General features: G+C 33.9%; 2 protein-coding genes and 1 long non-coding RNA gene across 10 annotated transcripts; 2 read left to right on the top strand and 1 right to left on the bottom strand.

The window, feature by feature from the left end:
• Window positions 1-8,476: 8,476 nt before the first annotated feature.
• Window positions 8,477-12,823, bottom strand: LOC130961448 (uncharacterized). Of its 7 annotated transcripts, none has more exons than XR_009079550.1 (6): window positions 12,536-12,823; window positions 12,308-12,418; window positions 11,155-11,276; window positions 10,550-11,075; window positions 9,953-10,031; window positions 8,477-9,842 (listed from the first exon to the last, which is right to left on the bottom strand). It is a non-coding gene; the product is annotated as an uncharacterized LOC130961448 (long non-coding RNA). The 7 variants fall into 7 exon arrangements; XR_009079548.1 differs by having other exon boundaries at window positions 8,477-9,582; window positions 9,791-9,842; window positions 10,550-11,276; window positions 12,536-12,822; XR_009079546.1 differs by having other exon boundaries at window positions 10,550-10,784; window positions 10,906-11,276; window positions 12,536-12,814.
• A 120-nt stretch (window positions 12,824-12,943) lies between these two features.
• Window positions 12,944-20,269, top strand: LOC130961446 (uncharacterized). Its single transcript, XM_057887344.1, has 5 exons — window positions 12,944-13,298; window positions 13,416-13,667; window positions 17,153-17,225; window positions 18,748-18,814; window positions 19,918-20,269. The coding sequence occupies exons 2-5, from the start codon at window positions 13,509-13,511 to the stop codon at window positions 20,252-20,254; spliced, it is 636 nt and encodes a 211-aa protein (XP_057743327.1). The 5' UTR covers window positions 12,944-13,298; window positions 13,416-13,508; the 3' UTR covers window positions 20,255-20,269.
• Window positions 20,270-20,460: 191 nt separating this feature from the next.
• On the top strand, window positions 20,461-22,652 carry LOC130961447 (serine/arginine-rich splicing factor RS31-like). 2 transcript variants are annotated; one of them, XM_057887348.1, is made up of 5 exons: window positions 20,461-20,689; window positions 20,827-20,946; window positions 21,848-21,897; window positions 22,007-22,252; window positions 22,352-22,652. In XM_057887348.1, exons 3-5 carry the CDS (start codon window positions 21,887-21,889, stop codon window positions 22,380-22,382), a joined length of 288 nt encoding a protein of 95 aa, XP_057743331.1. In that variant the 5' UTR covers window positions 20,461-20,689; window positions 20,827-20,946; window positions 21,848-21,886; the 3' UTR covers window positions 22,383-22,652. The 2 variants fall into 2 exon arrangements, with proteins under 2 accessions (XP_057743331.1, XP_057743330.1); XM_057887347.1 differs by lacking the exons at window positions 20,461-20,689; window positions 20,827-20,946 and having other exon boundaries at window positions 20,963-21,897.
• The last annotated feature ends 276 nt before the right edge of the window (window positions 22,653-22,928 follow it).

The raw sequence follows: 22,928 nt of genomic DNA, 5'->3' as shown, positions 1-22,928 counted from the left end.
GAAAAAAGGATAATGCAAGGAAGATGGCGGTTGAAAAAAGGGATAATGCAAGGAAGAAAGGTGGGCCAAAACAGACTACTAGGCCCAATGACAAATCTGGGCCCAATATAACTGCTGGGCCTACTCCTACTAATGGGTCTACTCCTACTGCTAGGCTTACTCCTACTGTTGGTGGGTCAAAATTTGGTGTTGGACAGGGTATAGCAGAGAAAGAAGATGACATCTTTAGTGATGAGTCTAATGGTTTAGGATTTGAGTCAGAGGGGTTTGATACACCTCAATCATTAGACAATGAGGGAGATGATTTTGACTGGCCCCAATTCAATGAAGAAGTAGATTTTGGTGATGTTCAACTCCAATTGAACATGGAGTTTGCCACATTGGAGCAATTCAAGCATGCCTTAAAGGACTATACAATTGTTGAAGGAAGGAGGATTTCTTATATTAAAAATGATAATAGAAGAGTTAGATGCAAGTGTGCAAGTGGGGAAGAGGAGGCCATGATTGCAAAGGCAAAGTTTAAGGCTAAGTGTAAGGCTCAAAGGAAAGAGACTGATGCTGCAGAAGCGGATAACTCTGGAGAAAATCAAAAGGAATCTAATGTTGAAAACAATGGAGGATCAGGAATAAAAGATACTAGAACACTGAAGGCAAATGCTCTGGCTAGAGAAGTTGCAACAATGACCAATGAAACTGGAGGGAATGAAATTGCTATTGTCCCTAGCAGTGATGATAATGAATGTCCCTGGCTGATCTATTGTGCCTGGAGTAGTGCTAGAGGGTGCTACCAGATTAAGACGTATGAGCCTAAACATACTTATGCTAGGGAATTCGGGTTTAACATGGCTGATCAGAAATGGGTGGTTGATAAATTAGAGAAGAGGTTATTGACCCAACCTCACCTGACTCATGGCGAAGCTTTTGATCATATTAATATCGACTTTAATGTGGTGTGCAATGACAAGATGATTTATAAAGCTTTAAGGGTTGCTAGGGAAAGGTATGTTGGGAATGAGAGGGCTCAGTATAGAAAGTTGAGAGATTATCTCACTGAAATTCACAAAAGCAATCCTGGCAGCACTGCATTGCTGGAAACAACCCCCAGTCCCCCACAATTCTGGGTTCACCGCCATTATTTAGCAAACTGTATATTTGTCTGGATGGGTGTAAAAGTGGGTTTAAGGCTAGTTGCAGACCACTAATTGGGTTGGACGGATGTCACTTGAAAGGATATTATTGGGGACAACTGTTGTCTGCTACAGCTCAAAATGCAAACAATCACTTCTATGTAATTGCCTATGTGGTGGTTAACAGTGAAACAAAACAAAATTGGAAGTGGTTTTTACAAAGTTGAAACAAAACAACTTATATTGAAATTTGGTCGTAAATTAACTTTCCCACTTTGTTTTCTGCGTATATATAGTCATGTCTCATGCTACTCTTTATATTGTTGCATGTTTATTGGATGAGAAAGCGTGCCACACAAAAAAGTGTGTTACTATTCATGTGATATTATTGGTATATATAAAGAGCATGTTACACTTCACCTAATAATATCATGTCTATTGTTGCATAATATAATATTCAGTTGTGATATTATTGGCAGATATAATAGCATGTTACTATTCATGTGATATAAAGAGCATGTTACTATTCATGTGATATTATTGGCAGATATTATTAGCATGTTACACTTCACATAATAATATCATGTCTAGTGTGCCTAAATTTATGTTATGTATAGGAAACACGTTCAAAGGAAATGTAGTGAAATGCGTGACACTTGAATTAGTGGAATTGATTATACAAGTCTCTTATGCTCTTGAATTTTTTATTTGAATTGAATTACTTGTAGTAATTAAATTTGAATTGGTGTCATTATATTTGAATTGAATTGAGGTGAAGTTAATATAAAATAGTGTTCTAATAAAGTCTTGGGTGGATGGAAGGATCTGTATGACTGCCAAATTATATTATCAAGGACCAATCTGTCTGATAAATGATTTACTTAGGGGCCTATGTGTCTGATAATTAACTTTTTTGGGGACCTTTCTGATCTATGATTTTATTAAAGAAGTTTGTATATGTGTTTGTTTATTTTGATGTTTTCTGTAGGGTTTACTGCCTGCTTTGCATGAGGTGATGCCGAATGCACACCACATGAATTGTGTAAGACACATTTAGAAGAATTTTATTGGGAGGTTCAAGGACAAACAGCTAAAAAATATGGTGTGGGCATGTGCAAAGAGTAGTACAGATGCAGAATTCTAGCATCATATGCAGAGGCTGAAGAGGATGAACGAAGAAGCATGGGCATATCTTGCAAAGTTTCAACCCTCTTGCTGGACCAAATCTTATTTTAGTCATTGGCCAAAACTTGACAATGTGACCAACAACATGAGTGAGGTCTGGAACGCCAAAGTTAACCACTATAGGGGAAAGCCTATTCGCACCATATTGGAGGAGCTTCGCTGCTACTTCATGAGAAGAATGGCAAAACACAAGAAGATTCTAAACACCTACACTGGAGTACTGGCACCAGTTCAGCAAAGGAAATTGGAGGACCTTATGAAGAATACTAAGTTCTGGACGGCTCAATGGACTGGTGACAATGATCATAACGTGTTTGAGGTGCAGACACATTCAAAGAAAGTTGGTGTGCATCTTGGAAGGCATACTTGTACTTGCAATATGTTGCAACTGACAGGTAGTAATGACATGTTGTGTTTGACTTACATGAGTTTAAGATATGTATTCTGCTGTACTAAAGTCAATGCTACTTAATTCTTTGTAGGAATACCATGTGTTCATGCATTAGCAGCTATTCAAAAGAGGTGTGATAGGCTAGAACCATATGTGCATCCTTGACTAAAGATGGATGCATTTAGAGCAACCTATGCGCATGTCATCAAACCTGTCAACTCAGAAGAGTATTGGGTGAAGACTGGACTACTATCTCCAGAGCCACCCATCATTAGGAGGCCTGCAGGCCGCCCCACGAAGAAAAAAAGGAAGGCAGACCCTGTTGAAGACACGCGTGATGGAACAAAGGGACGAAGAACATTCAAGGTTACCTATAAAAAATGTGGCAAATCTGGCCACAATACAAAAACATGCAAGGGACCACCAAGGCCTAAACCCCCACCAAAGAATAAAGGTAAAAAAAGGGTAATGGAAGTGGATCCACCATTGCAGCAAGGTCACAAGAGGAAGTACAAGTAACCCTATCAGCCCCTCAACCACAGCCATAGGTACCTTTCTAAATTGGATTATATTCGGTAATTTGTATGCCATTTATGCACTTACTTGTCTTGTTACTTCATGTTGTGTTAGGAGCACACTACTAACTCATCCAACCAAATTGCATCAGCAACAAGTTTTAGGCCTCCAAGACCCAAACAACAAATTCTGAGACAATATGTAGCTCCAGTCACTGCCCCCAACACCTCCTATGAAGCTTGTTTCGGCTTCAAGACCTTCACCTCCACCTACTCTAACTCCTCCACCTACAGCCCCATTTGCTCCAGTGCCTAGGTCACTCCATCCGAATTAGATACCAAGAGTCTCTCTGAAAACAATTGCTGCTACAAGTTCTGAAACTGCTACCAGAATATTCAAGTTTATGCCTACACCAGGACTCAACCTCCAAAAGAATAAATGATATTGCTCTGTGATACGCTGATTGTAGTTATGTTGTTTAGTTTTTTGAGACCCTTTTGTAATAGATTATGGTTATGTAGTGCATCTATGCAACTTTAAGATATGCTTTTGGAATGTATCTGTGATGCTAACAACAGATATAAACTAGCTACGAGTAAATTTTTGGTTGAAATATTTAGAACTTTGATGCTTGATTTCAATTATATGAAATTATGGTTATTAGACTATTTTCATAATTATTAGTGTTGTGATTTGTATTAAATCAGGTTTTTGGAACATTATTTTTGTGAATGCATATGATTCTAATATTGGGCAAAGAAAATTTCATTAGACAATTTTAACAGACTATAATATTGGCAATTACACTTTGATCAATTATTCCATTACAATATATCCATACTTTATAAGCACCTAATTCCCTTCTTTTCCTACCTAGCTATATCTTTCCTACAAAAATACAAACGAAAAAACCTAACACGAAAAAGAACACACTTTGGCATTGACTGCTCCACTCCCTCCTTTTACTTACATTTTTAGTCTTCTTCTCTAATTCATCTACCAAATCTTTCAACTTCTTCACCCTCTCTTCCAATACAACATTATGCTGGCTACCTTGCATTTCATGGGAAAAAACTTTATCAAACCATATAAAAAATTCATGGTGTGGAAGATTCTCCTACATTGAAGGAGAAAATGCACAAAATCGGAGTTAACCCATAAAGAAATATACCATACCCAAATGTTCCTTATCCTATAATAAGGATATCCAAAGAAAGGTCTTCTTGGGTTCTTATCTGCTCCAAACTTCACAACAATGGCATAAGCTCCGCAATGGCATCTTGGATTCTCCCCTCTTACAATTCCAAATTTGGGGCCACCTGAAGCACTGTTAGCACTACCATCTCCACTACCTCTAATAACTCGTCGACGATAAGAGCTTGCCGAATTCCCTCCACTTGCCATGGTTACACGTTTTCAGAGTAGCACACGAAGATGATGATGACTTTCACGCCGTTATTTTAGGATTTAGGGCATCATACAAAAATACTTTTGTAGTTGTCTTTCCAGAAACCATTTTGCCTTTCATCCCACATGATGTTTAACGACTTACTCAACACCTTAATATGACACGTTAGATTCCACCGTTAAGGTTTCACGGAGTAAACTAATAGAAGGAATAAAGTGACGGACGTTTACAAAAGTTGGGGACTAATTATGTAATTAAATTTTGTTGAGGACCAAAATATCCACTTCAAAATTTCTTGGAGACCAATTTAGATAAATACTCTAATCTTAATCTTGTTATCACCTTACCTAATTTTTTGCTTGAAAAGAAGTTTCTATTTAATCCTTTGATATTTATCTGTCTCAAAGAGTTAATTAAATAAAAATGTTTTTGACCTATCTGGAGATTGAATTAGTATTATGCTTAAAACAATTGATTCCCTATTATATTACACCTCCAATGATTTCAATAGGATGAACAAATATTATGTTTTATATGCTAAATGGTTAAAATTAAGATAGAAACTAAAATCGTTACATATGCAAGCTTAACTCACAACTTACTAAATTCATTTCCACTATTGTATTCTTATCTTGCAACGAAGTTTTAAAAATTAAAGACGGTGAATAGTTTTAATGTAGTACCAACTTACTAATATATTTTTTCAATATGTCATCTAACTTATAACAATTTCAGAAATAAAACTAAGACACACTTATTAGCATGATAGATATTAATGAAACATGAAATTAATAAATATTATGAAATTTAACAATGATAATGTAATTTTTTTTTAAATGATTTCATCAACCATATTGATTTTATTAAATATGAAGTCTCAGGCTTAACAGAGTCAGATTACATAACCAACAGTTCAAAAAAAAAAAAGAAATTACTCTACTTGCACTACATCAATTACATAATTGTAGAACTAAAGACCATTACATGCCAACCATCCTTTCCACCGCCTTTGATATTGCCATGGCTAGGAAAATAGAATTAGAAAAAAAGGGTAATGAATAGTAGCCCTTTAGATGAAGACAAAAGTGTAACCATGAAGATACAATTGTATGAAATAGGTTAATATTTCAATATACCAATTTAGTAAGTGAAATAATAGTAATAGGTGCCTCCAATGTAAGAATTTTAATAGTTGCAGTTGATGCAATTTAGAAAGTGAATTCTAAAATAGCACCATCTTCATAAGAAAACTCAGAATTGTCTTATTTTTCTCTTGAAATCACCATATTCTGATATTTCAATTGGAAATTTTCTATTTGACACAAAAATTAAATAATTAATCAAAATCATTTGAGGTGCTCTTTAAAAAAAAAAAAACAAAAAAGAAATGATACAAAGTTGTTTTATTGTTCTAAGAATTTTATATTTCTATTCACATTGAATCCGATAAAAAAAGTACTTTCTTGTAACACTAAAACCTAAATTTTAAAATAGTTAAGGAATAGGACATTTAGCAATGTATCTCAAGGAGTAAAAATGTTATACCATATCCTCTAAACCAAGCATTATAAAGTCTGCTGCACCAACCAACAAATTTTTAGGAAATACAATATTTACAGACAACTCCAATTTCTTTGTTATCAATTACAACCCAAAAAGATTCAACCAATTGAATACCATGACATTGGTTCCAACAACCTTCCAAAAAAAGTAAAACCCAAAAAATATCAAAGACCTAGCATTGCTCAAATCATATCGTGTTAACAACAACATACAACATATATAAAGCAAAAATGGTTTTGTTTTGGGAGTGTACCAAGCAATACAATATTTTTTCTTTTTTCTTTTTTGCAACAATGTCAAAATTTGTTTAATTAAATCTTCAATCTGTCATTGTTTCTAAAATTCAGATTGAAATCTGCAATAAAATTTAAGACAAATTTACACACCCAATCAATTGGCAATATTCATTGTTAAAGGAACAAAAGATGTTAGTAATAAAGTTAAACTTGTCATGCCTAGAAGATACTATGCCAAAAAGTAGTGGTGAGTAAACAATTTCTATGGCTTAATGATGTAGAAATACTATTCTTAACAGGATAACAATAGTTCCTAAAATAATCCAATAATTTTTTTAATAACACCAAATACACAAAAATCTCCCATAAGGCAAGAACACAAAGCAATGTATGTAGCTCAACACCTAAATAGTATTAATTCAAATAAAGGAACTTTCACGTCCAAAAAAAAAAAAAATAAAGGAACTTTAAAAGTATACAATTTTTAATAACTCAAATATTTCTAACTGTCAACCCAATCTTTTATTTTTTTTTCTTATTTTAAAAACATGAAACTTTTTCTTTGCCAATTAACTAAGTAATGGATATTGAGTAATAGAAACCTAAATTCTAAGTAAATAAAAGGGGTAAGTATTGTTTTGGTTCCTAACATTTAGAGTCAGAATCGAAACCGTCCTCAACGTAAGTTTTCATTTAGAATCATCCTTAACGTTTTTTCGTATTAAAATCGTCTTTTTTAATAAAATTTTTTATTTTATTACTAAATTATCCCTATCCTAATAACAAATTTATAAAATTAAGAAAAAGAAAAGGACGCGAGGGGGAGAGGGAGAAAGGAAAAGGGAAAGGACGTGGGGGGAGAGGAAAAGGGGGAAGGGGAAGGGGGGAGCCCCAGCATCCCAGTGCCATCGTCGTAAATCCCAGTGCCGTCGCCGCCACCTTTGGGTCCTTCGCCACCGAGCACGAGCCAACGAGAGAGGAGATCCGAGAAAGAGAGATAGAGAGAGCGCCGATCGAGGGGAGGAGACCGGTGCCATAACCGCTGCCACCATCGCGACACCTGCATCGTCGCCGGTCTGCCCACGAGTCGCCGCCAGAATCGCGAACAGAGGAAGACATCGCCGCCGTTCATACATACTTCTGCCGCCGTGAAGTGCGTCGCCGGGAAGGGGAGCTCGGCGCAAGGAGGGCGGCGCGCGAAGGAGAGAGAGGGATCCGAGGCTGAGCTGGGTTCTTACTATCGCCAATCTACCGGGGTTGCCGAATGCATCTGTTTTTTTTTTTCTGCTTCTGCATCTGTTTTTGCTTCTGCTTTGCTTTTGCTTCTGATTCTGCTTCCAATTCTGATTTTAATTTATTATTTTTCTGATTGATTTTGTTGTTGTATTTAATGTTGTTGTTTCTGAATTTGAATAATGTGTTATTGTTGGTGTTCTTGAATCTGATTATTAGTATTTAATGGGAGTAAAGGAGGTGGTGGTGATGGAGTAAGGAAAGTGGTGGTGGTGGTAAAGGTGCTAGTGGTGTTGGAGGTTATTTTTGTCCGTAAAAAATTAAAAGGACGATTTTAATACGAAAAAAACGTTAAAGATAATTCTAAATTAAAAATTACGTTGGAGACGGTTTCGATTTTAACCCTAAACGTTAGGGATCAAAACAATACTTACCCCTAACTAAAATAAAAAAGTAGAGGTAACTTATATCTAAATATATTAAAAAGAAATCATACATTCTTTTCTCCAAAATCATTTCTCAAAATGTATATCTTCGGAGCGACATTGCGTTGCTCATCTACACCTCATAAAGGATGTTACAACTAAAACTCATACACTTTCATAGTTATATCAAAATACTCAAACCTAGAAACACCAAATTCACTAAATTTCAAAGCGCAAATAGTAAATGGAGCAAAACTTCCCACATCAAAAACTAAACATAAGATAATTCCCAGCTTATGCAAATTAATAAAAACAATAAAGTCAACTCTAATTCACATTATTTCAAGTTTATGTCAATCATAGAATAGAAAATACACTAATAAGAGCACTTTTATTGGAGAAGGGTGAAAATAAAAGGATAAAAAAACAAAAACAAACAAAACTTTACGGAAGACGAAATTACAAAATCAAAGAAAAACATCACTAAGCTTCTTGTATAACATCACTTTGACTCCAACTTGAAATAATGAACACCAAGCCTTTGATTTTTTGTATAACACCACTTTAACATCACTAATGTAACATTATGTGCATATGATGATAGCTTTGTCAATGGTTTAAATTAGGAATTGTATTTAATTCAAAGAAAGTGGTGGTGCAGTTATATCAGTATGAGAAGATAGTATAAATATTCATTTCTAAGGGTAAGTATAGAACCTCCAGTTGAGGGGGAAGCACAGAGCCGCTTAAAAGACAGAAATCAACTAAAACCCAAATCCATCTCAAACCAAAAGTATCAAGCTCAAGCTAAATAATTTAGATTTATTTTGTCAACAGTTCACATCAGAAAATGGTGGTGCAGTCATTTCAATAAATCTTATTGATCTTTTTTTGTATCTAGACAATGATCACAGTCTCTATGGCAATATTGAAAAGATTAGTTGTAGTAAGCATTGTAAGGAAGCACTCACTCACCTTAGTTCTCACAATTCTCACTAATGTATGCTTATCTAAAGGTGAGGATGTAACCAAGAACTGAAATTGATATATCATTTCAACTCAAAACATAATCTATAGATACAAACATAATTCATCTTTATATACATTAACTATATGGTATATCAATTTCAAAATAAATGTCTCAAATTAGTTATGTACTTGAACTAATCAAATTATTGAAAACATCGTAATTTAATGAATTAGATCCTTGATAAAAAATTATCAGGATTACCTCTTCTTATCTGACATTTTTATTCTCTCTTTTTACTCATTTTCTGTTATGTATTTTATTATAAGATAATAAAGTCAGTGTTTTCTAATATTTTTTAATATACAATCATTTTGGACAGAATCCCATTTTAAGGAGATGCCTATTTTAAAGAAAATTGTAGTACACAGACATGACAACAAACTTTATTGACCCTTTTTTTGTCTATTGTCTGTAGCTCTGCTTGTTTCCTCTACATCATCAAAATAAGCAACGTGTAATGAAGGATATCTACAACCAAGATATTAAAGGAATATATAGTGAATTTGCCACTCATAAGAAGGGCCATAGTTATAGGCTTATAGCCTTCCCTAATCTTATGCTCAAATTTTAGTGCCACTTGAGAAATAAAAAGTAGAAATCAACTAAAACCAAAATCAATCTCAAACCAAAAGTATCAAATAACTTTGAAAATCCAGAGGCTTCAATAGATGCTCACCTTCATCCAATTTAATGTCAACATTGTACAAAGGTTATCCTCCAACTTGAACCTTTAGAAGCCAAAACACAAATAAATTACCAAATATATAAATAAAGGACAATTGAAGATTCGATGAAAGAGATTTATTAGAATGGATGAAGCTAGTTACAATGTTCCCACCTATCCTCCTAAATATAGACGTTTGAAAGAGTTAATAGACCTCTTGCAATGAACAAAATTAAATAAATAAATAAAAGACCTGAAAACAGAACATACACAATATCAGTTAAAACTAACAAAGAATTCAAAATCATAGAATTTAAATAAATAAATAGACAAACTTGATGAAACGATGAGAACTTTTTATATGTGATAATGGAATGTATCACAGAGCAATACAAAACATGAAATTCAAGTATGTGAAGCAGTAATCAGCTCAGTAAAACTAATTAAAAATTGAATTGGAATTTATCGAAACACTAAAAGGGGTGGTTCCAAATAGATACATATTTGATTCACAATTTTCATTGGAAACATATCTTTGCCATAGTATGCTCAAAATAACTCAGTACTCAAAGTATACTCAAAATAACTCAGCTCGCAATGCATCTGAAAGATAAACTTTTCCTGAATCAAAGAATTGCACAACGCCACACACAGTTTCACATTTCAACATAACATTTGCTTCACAATCCCCAAAAAAATCGTGAAAAAGACCAACAAAACAAAAGGGGTACTACAAAATTGTTCAAAAATGGCTAAAAAACTTCCACTTACCCACATAAGTTGTGTCCAGAACTTCCAAGCTCCAACTGTGAAACACTCTTCATTTTGTGCTTCATCTTGTTCTTACCCTCTACTGGTTTCTCTTTTGCCTTCTCTTCTTCTGAACCAACACTCTTCATATCCAAAGATCAAAGCTTTCACTTGCACGAAATACAGAGATATCTTCCACCTGCGTGTCGTTGGACATGCAACCCTTGCCGAGCAAGCTGAGATAGATTTTCTTGCGCTTTAACAAGAGGAGAGAGAAGGGAAAGAGTTTCAAAATTAGAAAACGAGTGATTTAAGCGAGTAAACGAGAGAGAAATTTAGGGGGAGAGATAAAAGAGGATTGAAATTTGATTTGTTACTCAAATTTGGCGAAAAAATTTTCGCTCCTTTTGTTCTTCTCCATTTTGGGAGCTGGGATATCCCTATCTTTCTTTAAAATATAAAATCATCTTATAACCTTCCCTCCTAGCTAATTGATCTCTGAATCTGTTTAACATAGGTCTGAGAGTAACCGCCTGAATCTTGGAACCTGAGAAACAATAGATTTCATGAGGAAAGCATCATTAAGTACATTATATAATACAAAGGAGAATAAGGAATTTAACAACCAAGATATTGAGCACATAGCTTTGGCTGGTAGGATTAGGCACTCCCTGAATTCCAAGAACTCTGACTTTCAGCCTCTATGTTTCTTTCTCAAAATTCAAGTTATTGATCATGTCAAAGGCAACTGCCATTTTCAAGAAGACTTGAAAAAGTAAACTCAAAAATAGATGGGAGTTTGAAGTGAAGATTGGAAGAATAATAAGTGATACTGTTGAGTGAAAAATTGGATTAGAGAAAAGAACATTTACAAATGAACCACAATTTTTTTAATTTTATTTGGTAATGCCACAGAATAGGAGGGAACACTAACAAAGAAGTTATTAATGATGGCATAATCAACAAAAAATTAGGATAACTATGTTTTATATCAGTAGAATGTGTGCACAGGTAAGGGATATAACATAAAAGAGTGGAACAAACACACTCATAGCTTATAAATATGTCAATGATCACGTGACTTACGTAAAAAATGCCTTAACTTTGATACCCAAGAAAACAAAAAAATGCAAATGATACATACCTATGATATAGATATGTGAAGTAATAAACTAATAATTGATTGATGGAAGAATATGACGGAAGCAATTTCATGGAAGAAAAAAAAAATGCATTCAACCAAATTGCTTTGTTTAAATTTGAATATCAAGTAAAGAGACATCAAAAAAGAAATTCCTGTACCAGATGAATTAAACTCATTTAATCATGAATAGTCATCAATCAACAATACAAAATGAGATGTAAACCTTCAACCAGGTTAGGTAAGAAATGAAAAATTGGAAGAAAAAGAATTAACAAACAAGCAAACCTGGTTAAGAATGATACTAAATTATCCAATTTTAAAGAACTATATACAAATCCTTCCATGCCGGGAGCAATCACGATGATAATTTATGAGATATCATGGAGGAGAAAACATAACTATAGCCTATCTACCAATATGCAACAAAAGCTAACAATGGCTCCGAGATCAGAGGCATACAAATTGGGGAGGAATAAGAACGAATATATTCACACATCAACAAACAAAATTAAGAGGAAACTATATTCACAAACAGGGTTCTAGCATCAACGAACAAAATTCCAACATCCAACTTAAAAAAGAAAATAAAAAGTTAATTCCTAAACATGTTTAGCTTTTCTCAATGGTAATCTTACTGTGGTGGTCTCAGTGAATTTGTCTCCTCCAATGCCAACGTTACTGCCTCTAAAGTTGGCCACAATATTTCCATCCGTAATCTTGAAGCAGGGTTTGAGCCTCACAATACCCTGAAAGAAATTGTTTAGTGACATCACAAGGACCAGTTTGAACATGGCAGGTTTTCATCTTCTAATCAAGAAATTGAGGTATGAAGGATTGAACAAGATTAGATTAGAGTAACCTACATCATCCAAATCAAACAATTTCACAAATCAAGATTGACATCAATCAACTGAAAAGCTAGATGATGATCCATCAGAATGGCAAGCAGGATAATTTCATTTCAAGTTGGCAGTCTGAGCGGTTATTATCTTCCGCAGCATCGAGGTGAAGTTTACTAACAAGTCAATGGTGGCGCAGTTTGGAGATTGCAGAACTTGGAAGTGCTTGACACTCTTGGGCCGAGCCATACGTTGAACCGGCTTTGCAATAGATCCGGTGGAACCCAGTTCAACCGGCGGGTTTTGATGAAAACCGGTGACCCGGTCGGGTCATGTGACCCGGTCCGGGTGGTGCAATTTTTTTTTATTCTTAAACAAAACGGCGTCGTTCTAATGAATAATGATTTCCCCCTCCCCAAACTGAAATGAAACCCTAATGGCTATCCCCATTTCCCCCCTTCCCCCATTACCTCACATCTCCTAATCTCCCTAATGGCATCTGAGAAGAGTTCTCTGAGACTTTTGAGAGTCTGAGTTCATCAATCGGCCTCACCAGTCACCGCCGGTTCCTCCCCCCCCCCCAGCCAACCTCGTCGTCGTCACTCTCAGTCTCGCGTGGTCCTCGTTCATCAAGTCTCGGCCTCACCCTCAGTCTCGGGTGGTCCTCATCAGCGCTGTTCATCAAAAAGCTCAGAACGCTTCTGCGGCCTCACCTCTCCGTCACTCACAGTCTCTGTTCTCTCGGTCTCTGCCTCAGTTCCTCTGCTCCCTCAGGTCAAAAAACTAAGTATGATATTTTCTAGATTCTTACTCCGCTCACTTATTATGGGTGCAATTTGATTTTAGGTGAAATTTATAGTGCCTTTATTGTGGTATCTAAATTGTTCTTCGCCCTCCACCTAAGCTGCGCAGGAAAAGCCCAAAGCCAATCCCAGGGAACAGTGAAACTTCATAGGGTCTTTCTGTCCAGGTGGAGGTAGTCCGCATCTTCACAGACATGTCTATTTCACCGAGCCTCTCTCCGAGACAATGCCTAGATCGTTACGCCTTTCGTGCGGCTTGGAACTTATCCGACAAGAAATTTCGCCACCTTAGGACCGTTATAGTTACGGCCGCCGTTCACCGGGGCTTCGGTCGCCAGCTCCCCTGTCATCAGGTCACCCTAACTTATCTTTTAAAGTAAAAAATAAAATATTTAAAATTTATTAAATATTATCTATTTACTATTTTTAGTAACTTAGGATCTTAGGCACATAATCAAAGGCATCATAGCATGATAACAAACTTTAAAGGCATCATAGCATGATAAGAAACTTTAAGGATCTCTTCATGAATATATTTTCTACTTTTATTTTCTATTTTTATTTCTTGAAAATGATATTTATTTTCAAATTTTTATATTTTAGACAACGCAATTGGTTTTTAAATGTAGAATTCATTTCCGCATGCTAAACTCAATTAAAATATGTTTGGTAGGTCTATTTTTAAATTAATTTTAAAATATAAAATTATAATTATATTAAACGTATAATTTTAGTTAATTAATATTTTATTAAGTTCACAATTATTTTTTTAAAGTATCAAACACAAAATAAATTACTATCCCAAATTAATTAATTGCATTTCTAGTAAAGAGATAAAATTTAACCAAACAAACAATAATAAGTGCAGTATCATATTCAATTAATGACTTACTTAAAACAGATATTAAAAAAGAGTATTTTTCTCACGGAATAATTCTTTAAAATTTTTGGTTTAGTCACAAGAGAGAAAGGCGTAGAAAAGGAATGAGGAGTTGAGTTAAAATAAAATAAAGGGTCTTTTTAAGCAAGTAGGATACGAGTTAAAATATAAGATCCTCGACCAAAAAAAATAGAAATAGAGAGGATCTTTTCAAGCAAGTAGGATATGAGTTAAAATAAAATAAAAAATTATGAAAAAGATTGGAGAGAGAATCGAACCACGTTCTGCCTTAAGAAAAAATTGAAAAGAAAATATCGTGTGTCATTTTTTAAAAATATTTCCATTGAAAATATTTTGAAAATTCTTAAATCATATTTTCATTACTTATTCTCATTTTCATTCATAATAAAAATAAAAATGGTCAAACCCTTATCTGCTTAGTATCAGTTAGTTGATATGTAATTGAATGATAATGACAACCATAAACATCAAAACTCAAGTAACAAAATGTAGTACATATTCACATTCCTAATTGCTACCGGAAAAAGAACATTCAAAGAATGTTTCATCAGTGTCTCTAGATTAGAAAAGGCGATCTCTATATAGAAACAGTAACCTAATTTAGGATTGTAACCATAAACGAAGTTCATACCTTCCGAACATACTACTGCAACAAACAACAAAAAAAAGGGAACAAAAAACGTAGATAAAAAAGAAGAAATAGTCCTGCAACAAACAACAAAAGCAAAAAAAAGAAACAATGTTATATTTAGAGAGAAACAACATAGACAAAAAAAAGAAATGGTAAAAAAAACAGTAAATGGTAAAGAAAACAGTACATACCAGTTCTGCTTCAAGTGATGGCAGATAATCACAGGTAGAACTTCCAACTCATATAGCAAGTAAATCCTAGATGTTTGTGTGGTTGATGAGAGAACGTTTGAACCATATACAAAATGGATTTACAGTTGAATTGGTTCAGCTAGAGCTTGACTGGTTTATAATGTGTAAAAATATTGGTTTATTTTAATTTAGAATGGTAAGGTTGTAAGCATGTAGGATGGTTGGTGTCTCTGGAATTGTGATAGGAAAGTGTTTTACCCAAAACATTTAGCATTTGTATCTTATAATTATTTTAGTATATTGTTTAACTTGCACTATACTAGTTACGTAGATTGAGTTATATGAAGAAAATTCTTGAAGTGCTAGGTGCTCTCCAAAACTTAATTGAAACAAAATACCAGATTTTCTGTTCATACTTCATAATAGCTTTGATAGAATTATGTTGTTAAGTAATTATAGTTTCGAATGTTCCGAACTTGTATTCATTTGGTACTGTTGAATTCATCTACCAAATTTTGTCATCATTTAACTGAGTTGTGTGAATTTAGTGTAACTTTTTATTAGGACTGTTCTGGTTTTTAATTCTGTCCTTTTGGAAAAGCTTTAATTTCAGAATCTTAGAATCTTAGATGCTTCTTTGCTTTATCAGGGATGTAATGCCCTTCTGGAAGTAACAACTTATTATTAGTATCCATAATCAATAGTAATCTTCTGTATATTAGACTATTAGTAGTATGTGCATTCATAGTTTGTCCTTTATTGGATCTAGTTATATTTATATCATGATAAGGGAGTTATGGTAAAATAGTTGCTAAAGTTTTTCTATTCTACCTGTTCATTACAGAGACTTTTGGGGTTTTGGTTTCTTACGAGTATTATATTGTATGTGGAAATCTACCACATATTTGTGTTTGATAAATGGTTTTGATCTCAGATTTCCACATACAATATAATATAATACTCGTAAGAAGCCAAAACCTCAAAAGTCTCTGTAATGAACAGGTAGAGTAGAAAACTTTGCAACTATTTTACCATAACTCCCTTATCATGATATAAATATAACAAGATCCAATAAAGGACAAACTATGAATGCACGTACTAATAGTTTAATATACAGAAGATTACTATTGATTATGGATACTAATATATAAGTTGTTACTTCCAGAAGGGCACTAGATCCCTGATAAAGCAAAGAAGCATCTAAGATTCTGAAATTAAAGCTTTTCCAAAAGGACAAAATTAAAAACCAGAACAATCCTAATAAAAAGTTGCACTAAATTCACACAACTCAGTTAAATGATGGCAAAATTTGGTAGATGAATTCAACAGTACTAAATGAATACAAGTTAGGAACATTGGAAACTATAATTACTTAACATTACATCAACATAATTCTAACAAAGTTACTATGAAGTATGAACAGAGAATCTGGTATTTTGTTTCAATTAAGCTTTGGAGAGCACCTAGCACTTCCAGAATTTTTTTCACATAGCTCAATCTACGTAACTAGTATAGTGCAAGTTAAACAATATACTAAAGTAATCATAAGATACAAATGCTAAATGTTTTGGGTAAAACACTTTTCTATCACAATTCCAGAGACACCAACCATCCTACATCAAGGTAGAGAAAATCGAGATTTTATGTGAAATCGAAAAAGTAAATAAAAAACGTAAAATCTTAACAAGATTTAAATCGCAAAATCGTCAGACTTAGTACAAATTTCGTAAAATCGATAAGCTCATTTAAAATCGTAATATCGAAAGATTTTAAGAGTTAAATTGAGATTCTAGCTACTATGTCCTACATGCTTACAACCTAGTTTAACCATTCTAAATTAAAATAAACCAATATTTTTACACATTATAAACCAGTCAAGCTCTAGCTGAACCAGTTCAACTGTAAATCCATTTTGTATATAGTTGAAACGTTCTCTCATCAACCACACAAACATCCAGGATTTACTTGCTATATGAGTTGGAAGTTCTGCCTGTGATTCTCTGCCATCACTTGAAGCAGAACTGTTATATACTGTTTTCTTTACCATTTCTTTTTTTGTCTATATTGTTTTTCTCTAAATATAACATTGTTTCTTTTTTTTTCTGTTTGTTGCAGGACTATTTCTTCTTCTTTGTCTACGTTTTTTGTTCCCTTTTTTTGCTGTTTGTTGCAGTAGTATGTTCGGAAGGTATGAACTTCGTTTATGGTTACAATCCTAAATTAGGTTACTGTTTCTATATAGAGATCGTCTTTTCTAATCTAGAGACACTGATGAAACATTCTTTGAATGTTCTTTTTCTGGTAGCAATTAGGAATGTGAATATGTACTGCATTTTGTTACTTGAGTTTTGATGTTTATGGTTGTCATTATCATTCAATTACATATCAACTAACTGATACTAAGCAGATAAGGGTTTGACCATTTTTATTTTTATTATGAATGAAAATGAGAATAAGTAATGAAAATATGATTTAAGAATTTTCAAAATATTTTTAATGGAAATATTTTTAAAAAATGACACACGAAAACGATATTTTCTTTTCAATTTTTTCTTAAGGCAGCACGTGGTTCGATTCTCTCTCCAATCTTTTTCATAATTTTTTATTTTATTTTAACTCATATCCTACTTACTTGAAAAGATCCTCTCTATTTCTATTTTTTTGGTCGAGGATCCTATATTTTAACTCGTATCCTACTTACTTAAAAAGACCCTTTATTTTATTTTAACTCAACTCCTCATTACTTTTCTATGCCTTTCTCTCTTGTGACTAAACCAAAAATTTTAAAAAATTATTCCGTGATAAAAATACTCTTTTTTAATATCTGTTTTAAGTAAGTCATTAATTGAATATGATACTGCACTTATTATTGTTTGTTTGGTTAAATTTTATCTCTTTACTAGAAATACAATTAATTAATTTGGGATAGTAATTTATTTTGTGTTTGATACTTTAAAAAAATAATTGTGAACTTAATAAAATATTAATTAACTAAAATTATACGTTTAATATAATTATAATTTTATATTTTAAAAATAGACCAACCAAACATATTTTCATTGATTTTAGCATGCGGAAATGAATTCTACATTTAAAAACCAATTGCGTTTTCTAAAATATAAAAATTTGAAAATGAATATCATTTTCAAGAAATGAAAATAGAAAATGAAAGTAGAAAATATATTCATGAAGAGATCCTTAGAGTTTCTTATCGTGCCTTTAACTATGTGCCTAAGACCCTACGTTACTAAAAATGGCAAATAGATAATATTTAATAAATTTTAAATATTTTATTTTTTACTTTAAAAGGTAAGTTAGGCAATTTAGGTACCACAACAAAGGCACCATAAATTTCACCTAAAATCAAAATTGCACCCATAATAAGTGAACGGAGTAAGAATCTAGAAGATATCATACTTAGTTTTTTCATAGTTTGCTATTCCTGTTCTCCAATCTCCACCTTCAGAAATCTGGTGCAAAAGTATCCCCCACATCATTCATTGACTGCATAAGCTAAAGTGATTTTTCAATTATCTTATTCAGCGATTTTATCTGCAGTTTTCATTTGGCTCTCCAACTGTACTTTGGTTTCAATATTCCTTCAGTTGGAATGAAATTTGAGTTTTATTGCTTTTAAGTGCAATGTTATGCTACGATTTTCACTTTTTTGCCCGCATTTTTTCTAACCAATTTCTGAACATTTGCTGCAGAATGGCCAATGTCTTTGTTGTTGCTCAAGAGGCAGGGTGCACTTAGCATTCGCAAAGGTGTACAGAGGTATATCTTATTGTTGGACCTTATTCTTTGACTGTTATCTTATATCAGCTCAACAAAAGTAAATATACATAACTGTGTGGGTGTTCGTCTTTGTTGGTACATAACTAGTGAAATATTATAGTAAAAAAGTTCTAAAAAAAATGTAGAACTAACCTTATGTATATTAATATTTTATGTAATTTATGAGTGTTTTATCATTTAATTTAATAACTCATTTACATTAATACGTTAAACTATTGGTTTATTCATATATTCTTTTCTTTTTACCAGCACTATCTTTTATTCTCATCTTATAAGAAGCACAAGGAACAATCATGTTTCAATCTGTTTTTTCTAATATTTTTTCCATCAAGAACTTTTAAATTTGGTTTCTCAAGGTACTTTTAAATAGCTTTTAGTGTCCTATTCTAAGTTTTATCTCTACTTATCTTTTATTGTATTTTTTTTGGTCATATGATGAATGTTCTTGCTTTTTTCTTCAGCATTCTCTCATGTATATTTTGATGATTTTTTATGAAATTCTTTGTGTTTGTTGTTCCTGTGAATCTTATGTTTTTTTTTTTATTATTCACGCTCATGTTACTTCTTGTTATAGAGTTTGATTTGTTTGTTTGACTTTGTAGAATTTTGTTGTTGGTTCTTGTGTATGATGTTTATTATTGTTATTTTTTATACAATGAATTATTGATCAGCATTGGAAAGACTAAATTAATAAAAAAAAATTATAAGGACTTGTTTGAGTGAACTTTTAAGAAAAGATATTTTTACGAATTATTCTTTTTTAAAGATTTTTTAAAAAAATAAAAATAATTTTATATTTGGATATCATCTTGTGTATGATGTTTATTATTGTTATTTTTTATACAATGAATTATTGATCAGCATTGGAAAGACTAAATTAATAAAAAAAAATTATAAGAACTTGTTTGAGTGAACTTTTAAGAAAAGATATTTTTACGAATTATTCTTTTTTAAAGATTTTTTAAAAAAATAAAAATAATTTTATATTTAGATATCATGTAAAAAAATATTTTTTTATTTATTTATTATGTAAAAAATATTTTTTTTTTATATTTTTATAGTATTTTTATTCTTACTACTAGAGTTTTACCAGACGACAGAAGGCAGGCGAGGGAGACGACATGGATGTCGACTATGGTGACGACGGAGGAAACAGCGATGTTGATGAGGGAGACGGCGCGGGTGGAGGCGGCGCCGCGGGCGGTGGCGGCGACGCGGGTGGTGGAGGGCGGCGGGGGCGGGGACGACGGGGTTGGGGCCGGCAGCTTCGACGGCAGCCAGGATGAAATCGATGGCATCAGCGACTTCACGGCTAAGGCGGCAGCGACTTCAGCGGCTTCGGCGGCAGCGGCGGCGGCTTCAACGGCGTCGCCGCCATCGCTCTCATCACTCTCACTTCCATTATCACTGTCACCCTAACTGCCACTATCACCGGCACTCTCGGGGTCGATGACTTCTCCGGGGCCGGCTGCGCCGTCATCCTCATCCATTCCCAGTGCGGCATTGACCAGCACAAAAAGGTTATCGTCATCCATGAAACAGTAACAATAATGATGGAGCAAGGAGGATTGAGATATACGAAGGGGAAGAAAGAGTATACCGGGGCGGGTATACCCTAAACCGATCCCGCCCCGCCCCGCCCCGATCAAAACCCGCTCTTCATCGGGTCAAGTTATTATTTGCGGGTTCGGGTACTGCCATCCTTGCCCGGTGGGGATTATTGGATTATTCCAAACTACGCTGAAAAAGGCGCACACCAAAATTTCCCCATTTTCGATTACGACTTTTTGAGTTTTTTCTCCTCCGACCTCTTCCTCCTCCCTTCACATTTTAGGGTTTGTGAATATTGCAGAGGTGAAAATCCATGCGATGAGGGTTCTTAAGTTTCGGGATATTTCTCTGTTCTTTAGTTTATCTGTTTCTAGGTTTTCTTTTTTCTTTTTTTGTTAGTTAATTGTTGGTATGATTTTGAGTTCTTCTGTTTAATGAAGGTTAAGAGAAGAAGATGAGGCCTGTTTTTGCTGGGAATTTGGAGTATGATACACGACAATCGGAGCTGGAGCGATTGTTCTCAAAGTATGGAAGAATTGACCGCGTTGACATGAAATCTGGTAAATTTTTTTATTAATTCTGTAATGTGCTAAAAAGTTTTGCTGATTGGTTATAAATGGCTCAAGTGCACGTTTCAAATTTCGAATGTATTAGCTCTAGTGTCTTTCAAATTGCAATTTTGTTTAGCTCAAATGCAATTTTTCTTTTATTTGTATATTTTTTAATGCGGCATTCTGAATGATCAATTTCATCGGTGGTAATTGCTTGTGTCGACTAGGGAATGTAAATGATGAAGATTTTTTAATAGTAACTTTCATTAGTGAGCTGTGAAGTGAGTTTGTCACTCACAAGAAACCCGATTTTGTAAAAATATGATTGATGTTTGATCTAAACAGGCCACTGAAACCTAAGATATTGCGACGGCGATATTTTGGATGTGGCGCCGACATATGGGTAGTTTTTGTGGCTTGAATTGCCTAGTTCGGATAACCGGTTGGAAAATATATGAAAAATCACCAAAATTGTGCAATGTCTTTAGGGAAATCCTCTGGATTTTTAAGTGTTTGTTTTGACGCAGGAACTTTCTCTAAGGAAAAATACATTGAGGTTCTATCTTTTGGCTCGCCAACCTCTGCAATTTTCCTTTTTGGAAGCGAACCTTCTTGCTTGCTTGCTCTCTGCATTTTCATACCAGATTATTCAACACTCACTTACCTCATCACCCAACATTTGACATCCATCAGAATGTTCATAGGGGAACCATCAATCAATCAATGAATTTATTAAGCCATGCCTAGCTTCAATGCATATAGGGGATCAATGTACTATTTCTGAATTCACTTGTGCTGTCTGAATGGAGAAGCATGCTTGGCAGTCACAATATCAGATCTGAATTTTGGATTTAAACCTTATAATTGCAATCATGATTTTGTCCATCGTGGGAACTTTGCATTTGTGCAGTTTGAAACACAAGAAGATGCTGCGAAAGCTCTTGAGTGTATGAATATGAGGTCAGTGTTGTGAATTGTGATATTGCGATATCTATTGGTAAGAATTTGCTGGTTTCTTTTGCTAATGCTATGTATAAATAATGAATTTCTGGTCTCATTTTGTTTGCAGTAAGATACTGGACAGGGTGGTGTCTGTGGAGTATGCACTGAGGGATGATGGTGATAGGGGTGACAATTATGACAGTCCGAGACAAGGTGGTTATGACCGATCACCGAGTCTGGCCTATCACAGGCGGCCAAGTCCTGAATACGGTCATCCACGCATCCCTGTGTATGATAGATATAATGGACCAGACAGGCGCAGGAGTTCCGATTACGGCAGGCAGAGGAACCCAGATTATGGCAGATACCGCAGGTATAATATCCGTGCTATTTATCACTGGCCATTGCATGATTTAATTTTATTTTATACTTTATAGCTCAAGCATCTGCTTCTTTTTTTGGGTATCTACAGCCGTTCACCAGCTCGAAGGTCAAGGAACTAGGCCCCGGTTTTCTGTGGTAGAGAAGCAGGCGAGTGGCACCTTTTTTTTTCAAGTTTCTGGTTGTTAGAGTAACAAATGGAATGATACATTGTGTAGTAAAAGGGTGCTCCCCACAGTTTTTAGTTTGATTTGGTTTGGGTTTGCACATAGCATTGTTGTAAGTCCATGCCAATTGTGGCTATAGGAATTATTATGAATCCGTATATTTGATTATTGGATAAGCTGCCTTTTTTCATTTCAAGTTGTTGGGTGTCACTAATTCCAGGAACTCGAGATTTCATGGTTTTTTTAGTAGTATTTCTTAAAGTACCAAAAATGTATATGATCCTTACTATTCTAGGAATTGTAATTGAAATAATTAAGATAACTAAATATCATCTAACAATTTTCAACTATCAACTTTATATGAAGACAAAAAATAAAATAATATATTAAAAAAATAATATTAATAGATATCATATAATCATTAAGAAAAAATAAACTGTGATTAATTAAATTTTTTGTTTATCTTTTTAATTTGTATATATTTAATAAAATTTATAGTTA

This window comes from Arachis stenosperma, chromosome 2, assembly GCF_014773155.1.
Source record: "Arachis stenosperma cultivar V10309 chromosome 2, arast.V10309.gnm1.PFL2, whole genome shotgun sequence".
Taxonomy (NCBI): domain Eukaryota; kingdom Viridiplantae; phylum Streptophyta; class Magnoliopsida; order Fabales; family Fabaceae; genus Arachis; species Arachis stenosperma.
The sequence above is the reverse complement of the archived record's forward strand: the minus strand, read 5'-3'. Positions and strand labels throughout refer to the sequence as shown.

Coding starts and splice junctions, on each gene's coding strand:
- LOC130961446 (XM_057887344.1), top strand. CDS start 13,509: ATGTCTATTTCACCGAGCCTCTCTCCGAGACAATGCCTAGATCGTTAC. Junction 17,226..18,747: donor TGCAGTAGTATGTTCGGAAG/GTATGAACTTCG, acceptor CATTTGCTGCAG/AATGGCCAATGTCTTTGTTG. Junction 18,815..19,917: donor ATTCGCAAAGGTGTACAGAG/GTATATCTTATT, acceptor TCTTACTACTAG/AGTTTTACCAGACGACAGAA.
- LOC130961447 (XM_057887348.1), top strand. Junction 22,253..22,351: donor GATTATGGCAGATACCGCAG/GTATAATATCCG, acceptor GGGTATCTACAG/CCGTTCACCAGCTCGAAGGT.